The sequence below is a fragment of the Saccostrea cucullata genome, unplaced genomic scaffold (assembly GCF_032062105.1).
Source record: "Saccostrea cucullata isolate Sc308-1 unplaced genomic scaffold, CSIRO_AGI_Scuc_v1 ctg15, whole genome shotgun sequence".
In the NCBI taxonomy this organism is placed as follows: Eukaryota; Metazoa; Mollusca; class Bivalvia; order Ostreida; family Ostreidae; genus Saccostrea; species Saccostrea cuccullata.
This window is the reverse complement of record NW_026938676.1, coordinates 689,617-710,231: the sequence shown is the minus strand read 5'-3', so window position 1 is coordinate 710,231 and position 20,615 is coordinate 689,617. Positions and strand designations below refer to the sequence as shown.

The following is a 20,615-nucleotide window of genomic DNA, read 5'->3' as shown; positions in this document are numbered from 1 at the left end:
AAAGTTTTCACTTTAGATAATCAGAGTTCCAAAGTTTTCACTATCGTAAATCAAAGTTCCAAAGTTTTTACTTTGGTACTATAGTTAGTTTACTTTAGTTAACTTTAGTTTATTATAGTGTTTTTTGTTAAGGTGATTTCAATTAGCTTATTGCAGTGCCTTTGGGGATTATTGTAAAAAGAGCATAAATTTAGGACGTATTGATATTGTTTGATTTATGATAATTTGGCGATTTTAAATTTTGTAAAGTCCCTTGTAGCTTTTTCGTTTAGAATTTTTATATGAGTAACAACACATCGATATAATGCTTTAGCATTATACTTCTAAAGTTCTTCTTTATACGGCAGTAAATTATAGTAGCTTGGTAGATCATTTGCTGGACCCGACAAAACATCACCTACACTCATGATAAATTATACGAACAATACAAAAACCATACAAGACCAAGGAACGGTCCCATGGAAGTATAAGTGGCTTGAGCAGATACACATGGGGATACGCCCCTATAGACTGATTATGTCAACCCAAACTCTTTGGACTGCTGACAATTTCTTATTTTTAAAAACTAGTAGTCATAATTAGTTTTTAGACATTTTGTGAAAACTTTACTTAAACTGAAATAAAAAAAGACTATTTACATAAGTCAGTTCTTACGATGTACAATGTAATATTATAAAAAGAAAATATAATTATTCAATTAAGGATCGTAGCATGTATGAAAGATTGAGTTCAAGATTAAGTTAATACTTATTTAAGCAATAAATGTCCAATTGTTTGCGTATCTATTCAAGAAGGAATTATTTACATGAACAAATTCATAAAAAAAATTCAAGAATAAAGAATTCATAAGCTTCATTTTACATTCATAGGTAAATCGTGAAATAAAGCAATCATTGATGGAGAAATTAAGAAATCATACCGGAATTAAAAATGTATAACTATAGATATGTGGAGAGCTTAATATAAACGTATTGACACTATAAACTACTAAATATAAGTATATAAACTTGACAAAATAAGATAGGGGATTGTATTTATAAACATTTTTTCATACCTTTGAATTTCTGTGACAATAAGGCTGAAAAATAAAAACATGTCATTTATGCTACTCTATTGTTAACTAACATGCATTTGATGAGTTTTGTGGCATATTGCTCAAGAAAGTACTTAGTGTTAAAACGTAAGTGGAACTATGATTTTCTTTCGTGAACATAAGAGAGTTTCAGTATTTCTGGCCAGAACTGATATAAAGACGCTATGAAGAGACAATTAATTGAGCATTGACAATTGCTCCAGCGCAGTAGGAATCTTAGAAGCTGGCAAAATGCAACGTCACGTTGCAGAAAGATTTTAAGTTTTCCAAAGCGTACTCAGATATTTACAGACAGGAAATTGTTTAAGAAGGCTAAATTCTGAACGTATCAGGTGTATGACAGGCTATGAGGATCGGCATTTAGCCAATGTTGCAAAGAGCATTGCTTCCAAAATGCTCTTAGAGAGCCATTGGTAGACGGATTTCAACCAGACAGTTTGAAACAAACTTCATGAAAAATCTCAAGACTTGTTGATGAGCCATACGTCCTGTATTAAAAATTCGTGTATCACAGAACACTAAAATTACCAATAGCGTACTGTTCTCTCCTGAGGCAAGTTGCGATTTCTTTTACCTCCTTGATGTCAGACTGCAAAACTGATCTGTACATTATTTAAGGCTAACTGATGGGTTTAAAATATTGGGATGATATTCCTCATACTATTGTTATACGTACTGCAGGTACTTTGTGGAGTTATCATTATAATGAACGATAATGCAAGACGTCAAAAAGTCTAAATCGTAATCAATTATATCTGTACCTAAACCTAATTGACCTGCATAGGACATTTTAAACCACGCATTTCATGTCGTCTGAAACTTCTCCAGAATCGACAGGATGTTCACATAGCGTTGCAGGAGGAATGACAACAGATCTCTCGGGATAGCCTTGCAAACCTTAGAGCCAACGTGGGTCTCCACCGTAGGGTCCTTATTGTCTCGCGGAGAGTTACAGAATGCTGGCAATCATTTTGCTGCCAAGAATTTACTCTTCTGAAAAAAATCTTATCATGGGGTCTTTACCCAACATGGTGAATTTTAGATTGACCGTAATGAAGAATTCGTAGCAAGTTTTCAAACAAATTTATCACATCTAATGTTTGATTTTCAAACTTTGAATATAAAATAGGATACTAAAATATTTTGTTTTCTAAGATAAAGTGTATGTAAAACATATTATATAAATGGATCACCTATAACATTTTGTCCAGTATTTTTGATAGCACTTTAACTATGTACGACTTTCTACTATGGGCTGCATATCGGAAAATCCTGTCATATATGCGTTATCTACCGTGTATACATCTTTTTCTCTGTTAGAGTTCTGATTCATGATTTGCAGCTTTAGCTGTTTTAAGACAATAACACTATACAGACTAAAGAAAACAGCAGCTAAAACACCAATCAGAGTAAACACTGCGATGACTAGGTCGGCGGTTAAGCTTCTATTGTTGTTGTTGCTGTTTTGAGTGCAGATGTTCTCTGTCAGAAGATGGCCTAGAAGTAGAAATTTAAAGACCTAAAAGTTTTGGAATGGTGCAGTCTAATATTAAATATTGTTGAAAGAAAACAAAAAAGTGATCATTTTTTTAATTAATTTTGACAGATAAGTTTTAAGCATTCTTTGCATTGTATTTGTCTAAGCTACGTAAGCATAATACATGTAGTATCACGTGATATTTTTCACTTTGGAAACTCCAAATTTAATCTTAACTTGTTCATTTTCCATGTTGCAATTTTCAACTTTGAACTAGGTAGTCAATTACCCTGTATTGCTGGCTTTATTTCGGGATTTCCTTGAGATGTTAACGATGTGGTGCTTGAGGGAGCAGTTGTTGAGATTTTTGGTTTATTTGTTGTTGATTGCCCTGATTCAAATTGAAAAGTATGTAATAATATGAAAAAATTCAAGACAAGAAGTCATTTTACATTCTTTTTTTATGCTGAAAGAGGTTTTAAGTGAAATGTGAAATGTCAAAGGACGTCTTGAATACTCTAGCGAATCATCTGTCATTTTTAGTGTCATGCATTGCTTAAAGAACCGTAAAACAGTAACGTCGTTAGTGCCACTTCAACGTTTATTCCTAAATTATTGTCTTGATAACAGCTTTGTATAAAAATTCCGAAACCGTAAAGGTGTTATGTCGTACCTACGACTGCATCAAATCAAAAAGCTGCACAAAGGCATTCGCAGTCTAATTAGACTCGGCCTCGTTAAAGTCAAATGCATGAAATTATGACATGCACAACAGAGATCATACCCATCTTCACAGTTATGAATTCGAATCATGCGCTTTAATGTAAAGATTAAGAGCCATTCTCTGTAATGATTTGAAATTTTATATAGGAGCTGTGGCACGCATAGTCTCAGAATTTCTCCAGACTCTCTATGATAAAAGTCATTGATACCCTAAACTGAAATCAGGCAAAAATTGGTTGCTATGTTTTATAGTTACCATGGCAACATGTCTTAAAGTTCGGAAAATGGCATTTTTTAACATGTTTGGAGCCCCCCAGTTAACATTTGCGGCAAAGCAAACAATTGGCAGTGACTGTTTCCAATAGTTGAAGGTCAGATGTCTCAAATGCATGATGAACATGTTTGGTAAATCAACTATTACATACGTTACTATGGTAACAAAGTATTCAAAAGTAAAAAAAAATATTCATTGAATTTTATAAAGTCATACACGTAAAAATAAAAAGCAATTATAGGATGAAATGTTACCAAATAATAGAAAAAAAGCCTTGAAACATATACCAAGAACAAAATATGATATTTCATTTTGGTTGGCAATGGTTGCCAAGGTTTTTATACCACAGGGAGCCTTCAAAGTAACACTCTGTATGTTTAAATCTGATCCTATCTTTAAAAAAAAAGCACATTTCCTCATAACTAATGATCAATTTTATAAGATGTTGGTGTGCTCCAAGTTTTCCCATTTGAAAAAATTCAGATTAGATTCTTTAAATAGAGTGTTGCTATGGAAATAAGCAGAAAATATATGCTTAAAAACCTGAAAAATATTTTCTTTCCTTGGATACGTACCCTTAAATGTAGATTCCCAAAACTTTTATGATTGATATTTATAAACAGCTAACTTGACTTTTAATTTTGACTGTCATCCAATCTCTAAGTGGATGCAAGAAGTTGGCACACAGGGTTTAATATTGATATAAAGTTCACAAAATCGAACATTTTCCCTTCTTGGTAACCATAGCAACAGTGTTGTTTTATTCATCAAATTTTATCAATATATGATATTCAACTTCAGTTCTAACAGATAAGTACTTTTCAAGCTGAGTCCTTTAATTTGTTTCTTGATTAAATGGCAATTTAATTCTTAATGCAGCGAAAAATAATTCACTTTTAAGCACTGGTACTTTGTTTCCATGGTAACACTGCAAAGTAGCATTTATACCCAATTTTTCTTATGGTTTTGGTATTGCAAGGTCCTAAGGATGCATATTTGCCAATCTTGAATTTTCATGTTTTTCCTCAAGACAGTATCATTAACCCAATCTTAGTTACTGGTTTTGCATGGTTACACTGTGTTACCATGGCAACCATGAAAGTTATTTAGAGAATAATATTGCTCATACTTATATACTTAAGGTCAAACATTTTCATTGTTTTTCTTAAGTCGTTGATTGAGTTTGAGCATGTAACACCTACCATTAGTGAATACGGAGTGTTTTGCAGCATATTTCAGCATTTTAAATGTATACCAAATGTACCCTTGGTTACCACTTACTTAGAGATATATTCTAAACAGTTTCTTTACAGTATAAGTGACATCAAGGTGTCATGTTTTTGTGAGAATGGTTTGTATGCTTTTTCTAGTTTTTATTAAGCCACGGTCAAGATTTAAAGTGGCTGAAAATCTCGATTTTTCAAACTTTTCTGGCTGTTGCCATAGCAACCGAGACACATAGCAACGAAATTTTGTTTGATATTTGTTTCTGGTGTCAAGTACTAAGCATGGGTGAAGTTTCATCAAAATCGGTGACCATGCGTGGCAACGAAGTTTAAGTGGTTACAGAGAATGGCTATTAATATACAGAATAACTTATACAAAGAAACATAATAATATACATAAATAGTAATGTAATAATACGTAGTAGTAATAATAATAAATGCTCAAAATAAATGTAGATCGAATTCCTTCTGCGAATTGAATTTATTTAGATTGTATGGAGGACTTTTATTAGTAATTTCAGTTAAGTGTGAAGTTTGGCATTACGTCAGGATCTTTTTCGACAGATTCATCCAGCGTTAACAATTCACATCCCGCTGTGTGAATGGTCAACTCATATTATCAACATTGACACGGAAGAAGTCTGTTGCACGAGCAACCAATCAGGGATTAGAAGAAACTTCCAGTCGTAAAACTTGCGGTTAGGAGGCGTGTTCACTTATCTGAAATTACTAAAAAAAATCTGTATGATTGTCTCAATTATTTTCCTAATCAAAAAGATAGATGTGTTGCAGTTAATACGTTACTCTGTCTCTTGATGCGTAAAGGATAGCATATGATCACTTCTTACCACAAACAGGTATGTTGCATCTTTCCCATCTTTTACCGGGAGCTGTAGACAAACACCAGGGAAATTCTGCCCCATCCGGCGATCTGCAATAGTTTTCTAACTCTCCAAAAACTGCATAAGCCTCTTCTGAATCCCAACGTCGGCATGCGTAACCCGTCTCTGTGACAGCAATTTTTCCCGTGTACATAAATCCGCTACCCTTTTCATAACAATCATCATTTGTAATGGCTAAATAAAGGAAAATGAAATATAAATAAAAATCACAACAATAACTCTAGGTATACAAATATTGTAGATTAGGAGTTGATTTCTTAATGTTGAAAGTTCTAAGTTCGGTCCCTGTCCATGTGCTGCGACAAGCCTAAAACGCTGAACATAGGAAAATTTAGTGACTCTATCTTACTGAGGGTACAGCACTAGTGATGGAGTTGAAGATCTTTGAGATGAAACTTTAATATTTCTTACTGCGAACGTACGAAACATTCAAACCCGATCTTAACAGCAGATGATGTTTCTAAACAAGTGAAACGTTTAACAACATAACGAAATATTTATAACTTACGACATAGTGGTATTCTACAGTATTCCCATCTTTTCTCCTCGTCCGTCGTGTAGCACCAGGGGCCCTGTGGTTCTCTGTCAGGGTTTCTGCAGTAATTTCTACTGTTCTTTAGGGTATTATTAAACTTATGCTTATGGGGAAACTGCGAGACCCAGGACTGACAATCTTTTCCACTCAAGGTGTGATCCACGTTTCCAAAATACTCCATTCCTAGTGTTGTCATTTTGCACTCCCTTTGTCCTGGAAGAGAGTAAAGAACAAAATTATCAACACCTACTAACAACAACTATGATGTATCTATTTCTGCTTTTTCTGAGCCGAAGGCCCAAGCGAGCTTTTCTGATCAAAATTTGTCCATTGTCTGTCGTTGTCGTCGTCGTTGTTAAATTTTGACAATTTCATCTTCTTCTCAAGAACCACTGGTCCAATTTCAACCAAACATGCTACAAAGTATTCTGGGGTTAAGGGGATTCAAGTTTGTTCAAATAAAGGGTCACACCCTTTTCCAAGGGAAGATAATTATGAATTATTGAAAAATTAATATTTAAAAAATTTTCTTCTCAAGAACCACTGGGTCAGGAAAGATGAAACTCGTGTGGAATCATCCTCAGGTAGTGTAAATTTAAGTTAGTTCAAATCATGACCCTCGGTCAAGGGTGAGGCCACAATGGCCGATCAAAGTTTTACATAGGAATATATAGAAAAAATCTTTTAAAATCTTCTCCTCAAAAACTGTTGGGACAGGAAAGATGAAACTCATGTTGAATCACCCTCAGCTAGTGTACATTTACGTTTGTTCAAACCATGACCCGGGGGGGGGGGGGGAGTAGGGTCGGGCAATATTGCCGATCAAAGTTTCATATAGGAAGATATAGGGAAAATCTTTAAAAATCTTCTTCTCAAGAACCTTTGGGACAGGAAAGATGAAACTCATGTTGAATTATCCTCAGATAGTGTACATTCAAGTTTGTTCAAATTATGGCCCCAAGGGCAAGGGCGGAGCCACAATGGCCGATAAAATCTTTACATAGGAATAAATAGGGAAATCTTTAAAAAATATCTTCTCAATTACTGCAAAGCCATGATAACAGAAAAACTATGTTAAGTCATATTGACATGTAAGCATCCTCATGTATTGAAGATTTAAATTTGTTCAAGTCATGAGTACCTTTTGGGGTAGGGAGGGAAATGAATGGGAGTCAAATTCAAATATAACAAAGTAATATACATGTATACAAACAAAATGTTAAAAAAAAATCTATAAAAATCTTTTTCTCAAGAACTATCTCACAAAGTCATATGCAGAATTGTAATGAAGGCATTCTCAAGAAGTTTTAAAATTCAAGCCCCCCCCCCCCGGTAAACTTTTCAGTTCTGATCTGATTTGTGCGTTTTCCTAGTCAATGTGCTCAGGTGAGCGATGTGGCCCCTGACCCTCTTGTTAATAATGTTTTGAACTATGTGAGCACTATAAAAGACAGAAATCTTTTTTGTTCATCATTTCATCATCAACTAGAGGTACTGTGAGCAATGAGCTCACTAAATGATACCCCCGCCTCCCATATGGTTATAACTGATGAACAAAGTCCATGTTTGTGCTGTGGCCAGGTAACCCAAAATATGTGTTGAATCAAAAAGTAAAATGGGAGTGCACAATTGCAATATGTAATAAAGATTCTGTAAAAGTTTCATCAAATTTCACTCAGTGGTATAAGAGGAGTTGCGGATTAGAGATAGGTACCCCAAAGCGTAACAGACGGAAGGACGGACGGACATACCGATTACAGTATATCCTCCCACTTTTCAAGCGAGGGTATAATGAAATGGACATCTAATGCTACAATAGAGGCATATTTAAACAGTGTTCATTCTTAAGGAAACCTATAATTCATTGTTTATCATTTGAAAAAAACAAATTTGCGATGAAATAGATAAACAAAGCCATTAATTAACGCAAAAGTAGACTTTTCTTTTAAAATCAGGTGAAAGAGGATTTCCTTTCCTGCAGAAATATTTTATATATATCCCAGAGAAACACTTCTTCAAGTTTCTTCGTAAAAATTACTTTTATAGCAACATTGAATATTTAGGTACGCTTGAAAAGTGGGAGGGTATACTGTAATCGGTATGTCCGTCCGTCTGTCTGTTACGCTTTGGGTACCCATCTCTTATCCGCAACTCCTCTCATTACACTGAAGGAAATTTAATGAAACTTTCACAGAATCTTTGTTACATATTGCCATTATGCACTCCTATATTCTGGGTTTCCCGGCCACAGCAAAACATGGATTTTGCCGTTATTACAATACGGGAGGCGGGGGGTATCATTTAGTGAGCCCATTGCTCACAGTACCTCTAGTTTACAAGAGTTTTTGTGTCATATTAGTGCTAAGGGTTACTACAGGCATTTAAAGCTATCAAAATTCCATTTAATTGTTCAAAATTCCTCCCAAAGAATTCTTATATATTCTCTGTTTTTGTCGGTCAAGCTTTCTTTTCTCTTATTCCATTGTGTCTTTTGTTTTCTCTTTTTCTCTTTTTAGATATTTTATTCGATCATTTAAGGTTAATTCTTATCCAAGTATAACTCTTTGTCAATCTGATATTGTTCCTATTTTTATACTCCCTTATTAATTAAGCGTTAAAATTAAAATTCTGTCGGCCTATAGAAAAGTAGGAAAACAAATTCAAACTTTAAAATACCATCAAAATGTGCGATGTCAGAAAACTTAACAACAATAACAAGGGAGAAAACATAATTACTATCATTTTCTTTTCACTTTACTCGTTTTTACTAAGTAAGAGCGTCCAGATATTTTCTGATTCATACAAATATAATGACCACCACAAAATTGCATTGCATCATTACCAAAGAAAAACCGACCACGAAATCGAATCCTTACAAACAAATATTTTTCCTCAAACCTCGAAAATTTGATCCCAAAAGAAAAGTGATTTCAACAGTAACATCATACATGTTTGAACCTTGATCGGGAATATTGGGAGGTCCTGAGTCTGATCCCTGTCCATATGTGCTGTGACAAGGCTAAAACGCTGAACACAAGGAACATTTTGCGACTGTTTCTTATTAAGAGTCCAGCACTTTGAATGGCAGTTGCAGATCTTTGGGATGACATTTTTAATATTCCTCACTGCTGCGAGCGTAAGGAACATTTAAACAAGATCTTAACAGCAGATGACGTTTCTGAATAAGTGAAATTCTCAGTGAAACGTTAAACAACATAACAAAGCATGTATAACTTACGACATAGTGGTATTCCACAGTTTTCCCATCTTTTCTCCTCGTCCGTAGTGTAACACCAAGGGCCCTGTGGTTCTCTGTCAGGGTTTCTGCAGTAATTCCTACTGTTCTTTAGGGTATTGTTATACTTATGCTTATGGGGAAACTGCGAGACCCAGGCTTGACATTCTTTCCCAGACAACGTTTGATCCACGTTTCCAAAATACTCCATACCCAGTGTTGTCATTTTGCACTCCCGCTGTCCTAGTATAGAGCATAGAAAGAAAGTATCGACACCCATTTACAGCCAAAACTGCTTTGATTGAATATCTGCATTTAAATACGGTTTTGTACTATTTTAAATAAGCAATATACATGATAAAAGGGAAAGAAAACTGATTTGATTAATTATCATGAATAAAATGGCCATCTAATGCATCAATAGAAACTTATTTAAATATTATCCCTTCTTCGGAAAGTCCTGTAAAGCCTTGTTTATCATTTAACAGAACATTATTATAATAAATTAATACAGTTATTTTTTATCTCAAAAGTTATAATAAAACATTTTCTTTACCCATAACTTGAAATGCCTCTCTTACGAAAGAAATATTTTATGTCTCAAGAATACATTTTTCATAACAATTACGCCAACAGCAACTCGAATGGATCAAAAGAAAAATGTGATTTCAAAAAGTGTTGTAATATATCATTACTTGGTTATTTCAAGCACTTTAAGCTATCTAAACATTCAATTTTATTTCTAAAATTCTTAAAAATTATTTTCTCTTTTTCGCCGTTTATTGTTAACCAAGCTTTCCGGTTTTCTTATTTCCTCTTTGTCTTTCTCTCTCTCTCTCTCTCTCTCTCTCTCTCTCTCTCTCTTTAGATTATATATTCGTTCCTTTAAGAAAAATCAAATTTAGAACACAGTTATCACTCATTTTCCACTTGATATTGTTCTTTTTTCCATTATACCTGTCACAGAGCAATCGCCCGATTTTAGTTAATTAATTGTGAATGAGTGAGTGATAGGTTGCAGGTGCGCGGCGCAGGCGTTGTAGCCCTGTTTCCCAAGAGTGTAATTTTAGTTAGTTAGAGAGAAAGCGAGTGGACAAGCATGAATTTATAATTTGTTTATTTGTCATTTCTGTTATCGTTGTTTATTGTGCGTGATAGAGTTCTGAGAGATGAAAGTGAGCACTAGATTGATTTGTGTGAGAAAGTGGGCCCTGGGAACCTGAGTGAGAGAGAGAGAAGAACAAGTCTGAAAGTCAACGAGTGTGGACGTGTATTTTGTATTGTGAACATTGTGATTTCTTATAAATATATCTTGTGTTGTAATTATGTAAATAAACGATGTAAATAAAAACAATCGTCATTAATTACCAGTGCCAGTGACAGGGAGGACCCCCGTCACATATTATGGTGGCCAGCGGTCGGATTAGATTATCTTAACTATGTCAACATATACTTTGGAAAATTAACTCTTGGTCAAATACTGTGAAGATGCCACGGAAGAAGAGACAGGAGCCAATTGAGGATGTTATTCCCGAAGCCATGCCTGAAGTTAGACAGTCGTCCAACCTGATAAAGCCTACCCCATTCTATGGGAAACTCGACGAGGACTTTGATTCGTGGATTAAGAACTTCGATCGGATATCCAGAGCTAATTTCTGGACCGAACCAAGAAAATGCATAACGATACCTGCATTCCTCCGAGATCAAGCTGCAGATTATTATGACGACGATGTGAAAGATGACTATCGTTCTGTTTGTGACGCTCTGCGGGAAAGATTTATTCCTAAAGAACTCCAATCACTGTATTATTCCAACTTGTTCGGATACAAACAGGCAGAGATGCAAACCGTAGAAGATTATGCGGCGAACATAACGAAGCTTGCTACACGTGCCTATATGGACATGCCTGGGAGGCAAAAGGAAACCCTCACTAAAGAGCATTTCGTGCAAGGATTGCGGCCCGAAATCAAGAGGTATGTGTTACTTTCTAACCCTAAGACGTTTGAGGAAGCTTTTAGGCATGCGAAGAGGGAAGAGTGTATCAACTTCCTGGCAGATGCCCCGATGGCCAGTGGAAATGTGGCATCTATGTCGAACGCTCCTACGAGAACGGAAGAGCTGGAGAAGTCACTCGCAGACCTGACCGCCAAGGTGTCAGTAATGGCGACTGAAATCGGTAGATTCGCATCTAAACAGCAATTTGTTCCTCCGTCTCGAGGACAAAGCCGTGGAGGAAGCCGAGGAGGAAGAGGCCGAGGATTCGGATTCCGCCCCAGACCGGACCGAAATCTTAGGACGACAGACGGGAGACCAATCTGCAACAAATGTCGTAGAGTAGGACACATAGCAGTCCGTTGTAATGAGCAACAAAAAAGCGCCAATTCGGAAAACTAAAGTCCGCCCTTTTGTGTGGAGGTAAAGGGCTAGAGGATCTAAAATACCCTCCTAGACACAGCCGGTTGCGTAAAAGAGAAGAGGATAATTCTTCCGGAAGTAGTGAAAAAAGTGTTGAAAATGTGAAAAATGTATGTGAAAATATTGTTTCTTGTCAGTTAAATCCTAAATTTTGTACCGCCAAAATTATAGGATATGTGAATGAAAAATGTGCTGCGATGTTGGTCGACACCGGATCTAGTGTCACGATTATAAATGAAGCATTCGCAAACCAGAGTGGTATGGTGCCGGCTGGAGGAGTTAGTGTTACATCGGCAACGGGAAACCGTGTCGATATTGTTGGAAAGTGTGACTTTAGGCTAAGAATTGGTGAACAAACCGATGTTGTATATAATGCATTTGTTGCTCGTGATTTCCCGTATGATTGTATTTTAGGTTTGGACATTTTGAAGGACTGTGCATGCTATATTGATGTTGCAAATGATTCTGTATATATAAATGATGAATGTATCTCATTTATTTCTGATGCAAGTTCGACTAGCGAAAGTGTGCAAGATGCATGTAATTACAAGAACTTGAATGGGATTGAGATAAGTGAGAGTGTTGAGTCTGGTGAGAAAGAGATAGATGATTTCTATGTATCAGGTGATTTAGGTGAAACGGAACGCAAGTCTATTACTCAGGTATTAGATAAGTATAGAAAAGTGTTTGCTTTCAGTGATAATGAATTAGGGAAGACAGATTTAGTTGAACATTCTATAGATACAGGGGACAGTAAACCTATTCACTTGAGGCCTTATAGGATTCCTCACAGCCAGCGGATGTTACTGGAATCCCAGATAGAAACAATGTGCGCTAATGGAATTGTGCGACCGTCTAAGAGTCCGTACTCCGCCCCAATTGTTTTGGTGCCGAAGAAAGATGGCAAAGTTCGCATGTGCATCGATTTTCGTAAAATAAATGAAGTCACCAAAAAGGACGTTTACCCTCTCCCTAGGATCGACGAAATGCTGGATGCACTTAATAAGTCCAAGTACTTCAGTGTCTTAGATTTGTGTTAAGGATACCACCAAGTTCCCATTAAGGAATGTGACAGAGAAAAGACTGCGTTTTCCTTCTTTGGAGGGCATTATGAATATAATTATATGCCATTCGGATTGTGTAACAGTGCGCCAACATTCCAGAGACTTATGGACTCTGTGCTTTCCGGATTACTGTGGAACACGTGTCTTGTGTATATAGATGACGTAATTGTCTTCTCGGAAACTATTTCCGACCATGTCAAAAGACTTGAGGAAGTGCTAAAATTCGAAAATTCGGGATAAAAGCTAAAAGCGAAGAAGTGTTACTTCGGAAAAACGGAGGTCACGTTCCTTGGACACAACGTCTCAGCTGACGGAATATCACCTGACACTGAGAAAGTAAAGTCAATTCACAACTTTCCGAAGCCAACAAATGTGAGCGAACTTAGAAGCTTTCTGGGACTCATCTCTTACTACCGTAAGTTTGTAAAGGATTTTGCAAGTAAGGCTGCTCCCTTACACAAGCTCTTAAGGAAAGGTGTCGAATTCATTTGGGACAATAACTGCGAAAGTGCTTTTGAATTCTTCAAATCAGCTTTGACCAGCTTTCCTATTCTTAGATATCCAGATTTCTCACTTCCGTTTATCCTGTACACGGATGCATGTGACACTGGTATAGGTGCCGTATTAGCCCAAGAAGGCCCAGATAGTGAGCGGACAATAGCGTACGCGAGTAGGAGTCTAAAACCAAATGAACAGAACTATGCAGTTATCGAAAAAGAGGCATTAGCCATTGTGTGGAGTGTGAAATACTTTAGACACTATCTATTCGGCCGGAAATTTACTGTGATAACTGACCACAACCCATTACGGTGGCTTATGGACATTAAGAATCCAGCAGGACGCCTTGCGCGATGGTCATTAACTCTTCAAGAGTATGACATAACCATAAAACATCGACCTGGAAAGGTTCATCAAAACGCAGACGCCTTATCTCGAATTCCTGCCGAATCCCCTATAGCAGCCACCTGTGCTAAGGCAGACGCAGATGTGATACCAAAAAGGTCATATCAGGACATCCGCGACCGTCAGAAAAATGACCCTCTCCTAGCCGCTATCATTAATTACTTAGAGAAGGGAGAGTTGCCTGAATTATCTTCAAAAGCCCGTGAAACGGTTATATTATCTGGTGATTATGAACTCGGACACAATGGTCTGCTATATCATCTTTGGCAGCCTGGATCTCATAGACGACGTCAAGCTATTAGACGCCAAATAGCTGTTCCAAGGAGCCTGATAGATGAAGTCATGTATGCCTGTCACGACGACCTGACAGCAGGACATCTCTCCTTCCAGAAAACGTATGACAAAGTCCAAGAGAGATTTCATTGGAAGGGTATGTATTCAGATGTAGAGTTTTGGTGTAGATCATGCGTAGACTGTGCTACCAAGAAATCACCGAAAAACAGACCAAAGTGCCCATTGAACCCGCTACCGGCAGTTAACGGACCATTCGACAGAGTAGCTGTAGATGTCCTTGGACCATTCCCGCCAACCTACAAGTCCAATAAGTACATTATTGTGTTCAGTGACTACCTGACTCGATGGCCTGAAGTATTTGCCGTAAACAATGCAGATGCAGAAACGACTGCGCGACTTTTTGTAGAGGAAATAGTGTGTCGTCATGGAGCGCCTAGAGAGCTACTATCAGATAATGGTAAGAACTTCAGATCAAACCTGATAAAGGAAATATGCAAATTAACAAATACCAGGAAAACTTTTACTATTGCCTACCACCCGGAGACCAACGGCCTAGTGGAACGCTTCAATGGAACACTCACAACGATGTTGTCGATGTATGTGTCTGGACATCAGCGCGACTGGGATACATTTATACCATACATACTGTTTGCATATAGGACCGCCATTCACGAGTCTACAAAAGAGTCACCCTTCTACCTAATGCATTTGCGAGATCCTGTTCTACCCGTTGAAGCCGCGCTCTGTCCACCAACATTTTCTTACGCTGTAGCAGACGACTATAAGGAAGAGGCAAAAGTCCGTCTTCAAGAGGCCTACACGCTTGTCAAACAAAACTTACAAAAATGTCAACAAAACCAGAAGGAACATCATGACCGCGCAGCGAAAGAGACTCATTATATTAAAGGTGACAAAATATGGTTATTCACGCCAACGACTAAACCTGGACTCTCTCCTAAACTTACTCACAATTGGCACGGACCATACGAGATCATCGAGCGATTATCTAATGTTACCTACAGACTACAGGACTCTGATCACAAATCAAAAACTTTGACAGCGCATGCTAACAGGATGAAGCCGTATCTTGATCCTAATGACCGCCCTGATCACGACTACATCCCGGACGAGGACGTTGAATACGAGGACGAGACGGCCGATGACAACGGTCCCATTGTCAAAGTATTAGATATGATGCAGTCTAGAAACGACTCCAAGCGGTTGGAGAAACGTTATTTTGTACAGTTTCAGAACGGACACACCCAGTGGTTAGGTGAAAATGAAATCAAAGACTTTAGGATTGTACAAGATTTTATACAGTCAAAGAAATAAATAATTGAAGTGTATATACGTAGGTTATGTATATAATGTATTTCAAATTCTGAAATGAACGTTTGTTTTAAAAAAAATGTTAAGATAAAAATCAAAAATTTAAGAAAAAAAAGGTAAAACATGAAATGTGTATGCATGTTAAACTATTTTGTTATTTCTGTGTGTAAGTAAGGTCTTTTTATCTATGAATGTGTGATTCTTGTAAGCGATATCAAATTGTCATTATCAGTCTACTACATGTAATGTTATTAGTGTGTCGGGACGCCACACTTAAGAGGGGAGGTATGTCACAGAGCAATCGCCCGATTTTAGTTAATTAATTGTAAATGAGTGAGTGATAGGTTGCAGGTGCGCGGCGCAGGCGTTGTAGCTCTGTTTCCCAAGAGTGTAATTTTAGTTAGTTAGAGAGAAAGCGAGTGGACAAGCATGAATTTATAATTTGTTTATTTGTCATTTCTGTTATCGTTGTTTATTGTGCGTGATAGAGTTCTGAGAGATGAAAGTGAGCACTAGATTGATTTGTGTGAAAAAGTGGGCCCTGGGAACCTGAGTGAGAGAGAGAGGAGAACAAGTCTGAAAGTCAACGAGTGTGGACGTGTATTTTGTATTGTGAACATTGTGATTTCTTATAAATATATCTTGTGTTGTAATTATGTAAATAAACGATGTAAATAAAAACAATCGTCATTAATTACCAGTGCCAGTGACAGGGAGGACCCCCGTCACATACCCTTAAAAAAAAAGAATTTGGCCTATTGAAAGATCGGGAAAAACATTTCTCCCATCCTTGATCAAATTGTAAATGAGTATAGCCAATATATCTTAAAACATCTACTGTCTTTGCTTGCTGACATGGAAAAAAATTCAAAATGTTTTGTACTTTTTAGAGTTTCGATTTCAAGAAGATAAACCTTTCGTTCTCTTGAAATGTCTGCGAGAAAAACAAAGCATGCAAGTGACCATTTGTCAAAAGAGCAGCAAACGGTAAACTGAAAACATCGCACAATTGAGTGATAAACAATAGCAATGTATCTACATTGAACCACTAATTGCCATTTTGTGACCGTGCTTGCAGTATTTATTTTCAAATATTCAGAATACATGTAATTTATAAGAAAATTATACTTTTAACACAAACTCTAATCTAACTTAACTGAAACCGATAGGTAAGGAAACTGTAATATTGGGTTAATTAAATACCTAACTGAATTATTTTTAGCAGAAATACATAAATAAAACAATAGGGTGATTCATGAGAAATACTTTGAACATATAAAGTTTGACTAAGCTAAGACTTAGCTAAAATTGCTTTAATTATGATACGGTTTAAGAAGTACTTAAGCAGTACTAAGGTAGGTTCTAAGATTGTGTTTAAAACGTATTTACGACTCTATCTAAGTCAAAAACTTAGAAAGCTTTATGTTACGAATCCCAGGGGCTTGAACCATAAAGCTTGCTAAGTTTTTGACTTACATAGTGTCATAAGTATATTTTAGGCACAATTTCAGACCCTGTCTAAGTTTTACTTAAGTATGTCTTAGACCGTAACACAAAATGAACTTCACAAGATCCAAGCAAAGTAAAACATATGTTCAAAATATTTCTTATGAATCACCCTATATTTTTTTTTCATCTCATTCAGATATATTGCTACAAAATGATTTATTTTTTTAATTCAAAGTTTTAATTAAATATTTATAAAAGTTGATGTCCTTACCTATCGGTTTTAGTTATGTAAGATTAGATTTCGTATTAAAGATATCATTCTGTTATAAAATACACAGAATATTTGATGTTAAAAAATACTGATTTCATGGCTAATTAACAATATTATGATTGAAGGCTAATTAACACAATTTAATTTTATCCAAACCTCAAATATTTTTGCTAAACTAGGTTCATGTACCTCTCTCACTCAAGAAAAATTAGATATCTTTCATGATCTACCGACTGGTCACTGGCTCCTGCTGAAAAAGCAGGTACGGGTAACAACATTGTCTTTGTCTGAATTGTATTTTAGAAGTAATTTTAAAATTTCTGGGCGATAAGACACGCTTGAAATGTTTTTTAATATGTTTGTCTTTCTCACCTGTGACGCGGTGACACCCCCTATGCCCGATGTTTTAAACATCTATAAAACTAATTTGATTTAAGGGGGCCGTCTGTGGTTTTATTGTGTGAACACTACAATAGCGAAACTCTTCATTTTTATACCATATATAACTTACATTAACTTCAGCGTACATGCCAAGTTTGGGAAAAATCTACCGTCCAGGTAGTCTTAAGGGACAGGTCTCAAAATACAGGTACATTTACAATAGGATTATATACAGGAAAAAGCCAATTTTTAGCACTTTAAAGCAAATTATACAAATATTACAATAGACTTTTTGTTAAAACTATTATGTATGATGAGTAATACTATATTGTGCATTATATGTAAGATACACAAAATTCTACCGTCTTGTTACCAGAGGGGGCATCTCAAAATGCAAAAAAAAAAATGTACTACAAAATATAACGGGCACAAGAGATTTCTATGAAAGCATAATAAAAATATTGGAGATATTCTTAAATTTTTATGTTTTAAATTTCAAGAGCGTATATTAATTACTTTTTCTTTAATAACATTTTTATTATCCATTTCTTAAGAGCTGCAGTTTAACATAACGTCAAAAACACACAATAACGACGTCAACCTACATATCAATTTCAAAATCGGTTAAAAAATCAGTTCTATAAAATTGTAATTACATTTTGTAAGCCTGTTCTTTCTAAAATTTGTTTAATTTTATTAATCAAGTGAAAATAGTTGCTTTAAAACAATATTAACATTATTAGACAAAAGTTTCAATGTTAATTATATTTATATATGTGCTTGTTTTGGTATATTGTATTTGAAAATATGACACCAAATACAATAGATATGGAGACTGTGACATAATGATTACTTTTGGATCAACCCTCGTATTGGCTTTTAGGGATTTTGACATGAAGTGGTAATTTAAGAAAAAGCTTTATAATAGACATGATGAATTTTCAACTGCTATCAATTTTTCAGTTTGTAGCTTGAAAATTAAGTAACAATATCACTGTATTTTACCTACCCAAGGACAGGTGCCCCATTGAAAGAAACATTATTATCCTGATTATTGTTGCCATATTGAATGATTCTTTTATCCTGTCTTCAGAAAAAACAAGGGTGTTTTTGATGCTTAAACAGAATGCTTGTATATTTAAAGATGTAATTGTAGGGTGTCACATGATCGACTCATGTGGTGAATAAAGAAGAATGTTTGTTGTAACCATTTCAGGAATAGGAAGCGTTATATGATTGCGCTCAGGACAAAAGGGGTCTATTTTTCTCAAACAAAAAGAAGATAAGCGAGCGCAGCGAGTGTTACACGCATATGAGGCGAGCGCAAAAGACCAACGTGTAAGAGCAGAGAAAATTCGGAATGCACTTTGTATATACATGTACGTTAGGCAAATTTTTGTGTAAAACCTTCCCAGAATTCCTAAGCTACCAGGATTCCATGTGATAATGGCGAATGAATACATAAAAAAATAAAAGGCTTTCTGTTTGTAGAAATATTAGAAACAAAAAGAAAATGCTCTACAATATCTTTCGTCAAATTTTGAACAAGCCTAACTAGGTCTATAGTTTCAACAAGACACCGTAAGGTCCGACGAGCTCTGACGAGTTCACTTGACGTCACAGCTAGTAGACATGTATCGAGCCACTTGATGTTTGAAGTAGCTGTTCAATGTTTCAACTGTGTATTTAATGGTATACCTGCGCTTAGCCCAACTATCACAGCGTAAAATATATTAAAATATTAAAGACTGTGACGATGCACTGAGAGTGTTGGTGAGCGTACGGTTTGAAACGTCTAGTTATTATACCCGGCGCTTGAAAAGTGGGAGGGTATATAGTAATCGTTATGTCCGTCCGTCCGTTCGTCTGTTACGCTTTGGGGTACCCATCTCTTATCCGCAACTCCTCTTATACTACTGAGTGAAATTTGATGAAACTTTCACAGAATCTTTATTACATATTGCCATTGTGCACCTCCCATTTTACTATTTTTATTCGACACGTATTTTAGGTTTCCCATAGCAAAACATAGACATTGCCACTATATTCTTACCTATGACGTCACATATGGCGGCTTCTAAATAACATTTGATACGGCGAGTTATTCCTCTTTACACATTACCGTAAAACAATATATAGCAAAACATGGACATTATGGGAGGTGGGGATATCATTTAGTGAGCTCATTGCTCACAGTACCTCTAGTTGTTTATCTCTGAACATTGGAATCTAAATCATTAATAGATTAATTTATTGAAAATATTGGTCATGTAGTATTATAGCAACCACACTCAACTACCGGAAATGAATTTCAAAATTCACTCTTAATTTAAAGTTGTGGTTCTTATTTCTTCCACTTAAAGCTGAACACTAATTAAGAAAACGTCGACTTCATTTTCAATATCACTATCAGCATCAGGGTACACTCTTCGTATTCGATACACCTGATTCCTTTAATATCACTGGCATGGAATGCCGTGGAATAGCTATTTTCTTGCCTTCCCCTTCTTTACATTTTAATGCATTTACGTTTATTTTTGTTTGTTTCTACATTGCACTGACCCGTGCAACTATTTTACATTTCTTTGAAAATTTACTTTCCTGCATTAGAAGAAGTACATATAGGTTCTTTTTTCGTTATCGAGTTCTGTATAGCATACATCCGTCTACATCGGTGACGACTGATTACATTGAACAATGACTAAGACAACCTCTTTATATTGAGGTCCTCAGATATAGCGAGAGTCCGATCGAAAATGTCGGACATATTTCGTATTTAACTTAATAAGTCATTTTTCGAACATGTTAAATATCAGTGATGTTAGCATTTATTTATAGGCACACTATCAAAAACATAACGATGATTGGGTTTTGGATAGAAAAAAATATTTGATTTATTAAGACAACGGTTATCTGCAACGGATCAAAACAATATATTATTATAACCTTTGTGGTCTGATATATTTTGACAGGTCAAACGTAGTAAATTTATATTTAGTATCAAGATGGAATGTGGTTGGTAGCAATTCTTTCATACCAAAAGT

The 20,615-nt window shown here is 35.9% G+C and overlaps 2 protein-coding genes across 2 annotated transcripts in view; one reads left to right on the top strand and one right to left on the bottom strand.

Annotated features, from left to right (window-relative positions):
• The window catches only part of LOC134250873 (universal stress protein in QAH/OAS sulfhydrylase 3'region-like), a 61,173-nt gene that overhangs the window by 23,419 nt on the left and 17,139 nt on the right, over positions 1 to 20,615 (top strand). The gene's annotated exons all lie outside the window — the stretch shown is intronic.
• Positions 1,089 to 18,679, bottom strand: LOC134250869 (plasminogen-like). Its single transcript, XM_062733216.1, has 6 exons — positions 18,581 to 18,679; positions 9,469 to 9,708; positions 6,204 to 6,443; positions 5,642 to 5,869; positions 2,860 to 2,961; positions 1,089 to 2,590 (listed from the first exon to the last, which is right to left on the bottom strand). The coding sequence occupies exons 1-6, from the start codon at positions 18,633 to 18,635 to the stop codon at positions 2,325 to 2,327; spliced, it is 1,131 nt and encodes a 376-aa protein (XP_062589200.1). The 5' UTR covers positions 18,636 to 18,679; the 3' UTR covers positions 1,089 to 2,324.

Excerpts from the sequence above, each read along its gene's own strand:
- LOC134250869 (XM_062733216.1), bottom strand. The coding sequence starts at position 18,635 with ATGGCAACAATAATCAGGATAATAATGTTTCTTTCAATGGGGCACCTG. Across the intron at positions 6,444-9,468 it reads CTGTGGAATACCACTATGTC|GACAAAGGGAGTGCAAAATG; the intron begins GTAAGTTATACA and ends ACTCTCTTCCAG. Across the intron at positions 2,591-2,859 it reads AATAAAGCCAGCAATACAGG|GCCATCTTCTGACAGAGAAC; the intron begins GTAATTGACTAC and ends TTCTACTTCTAG.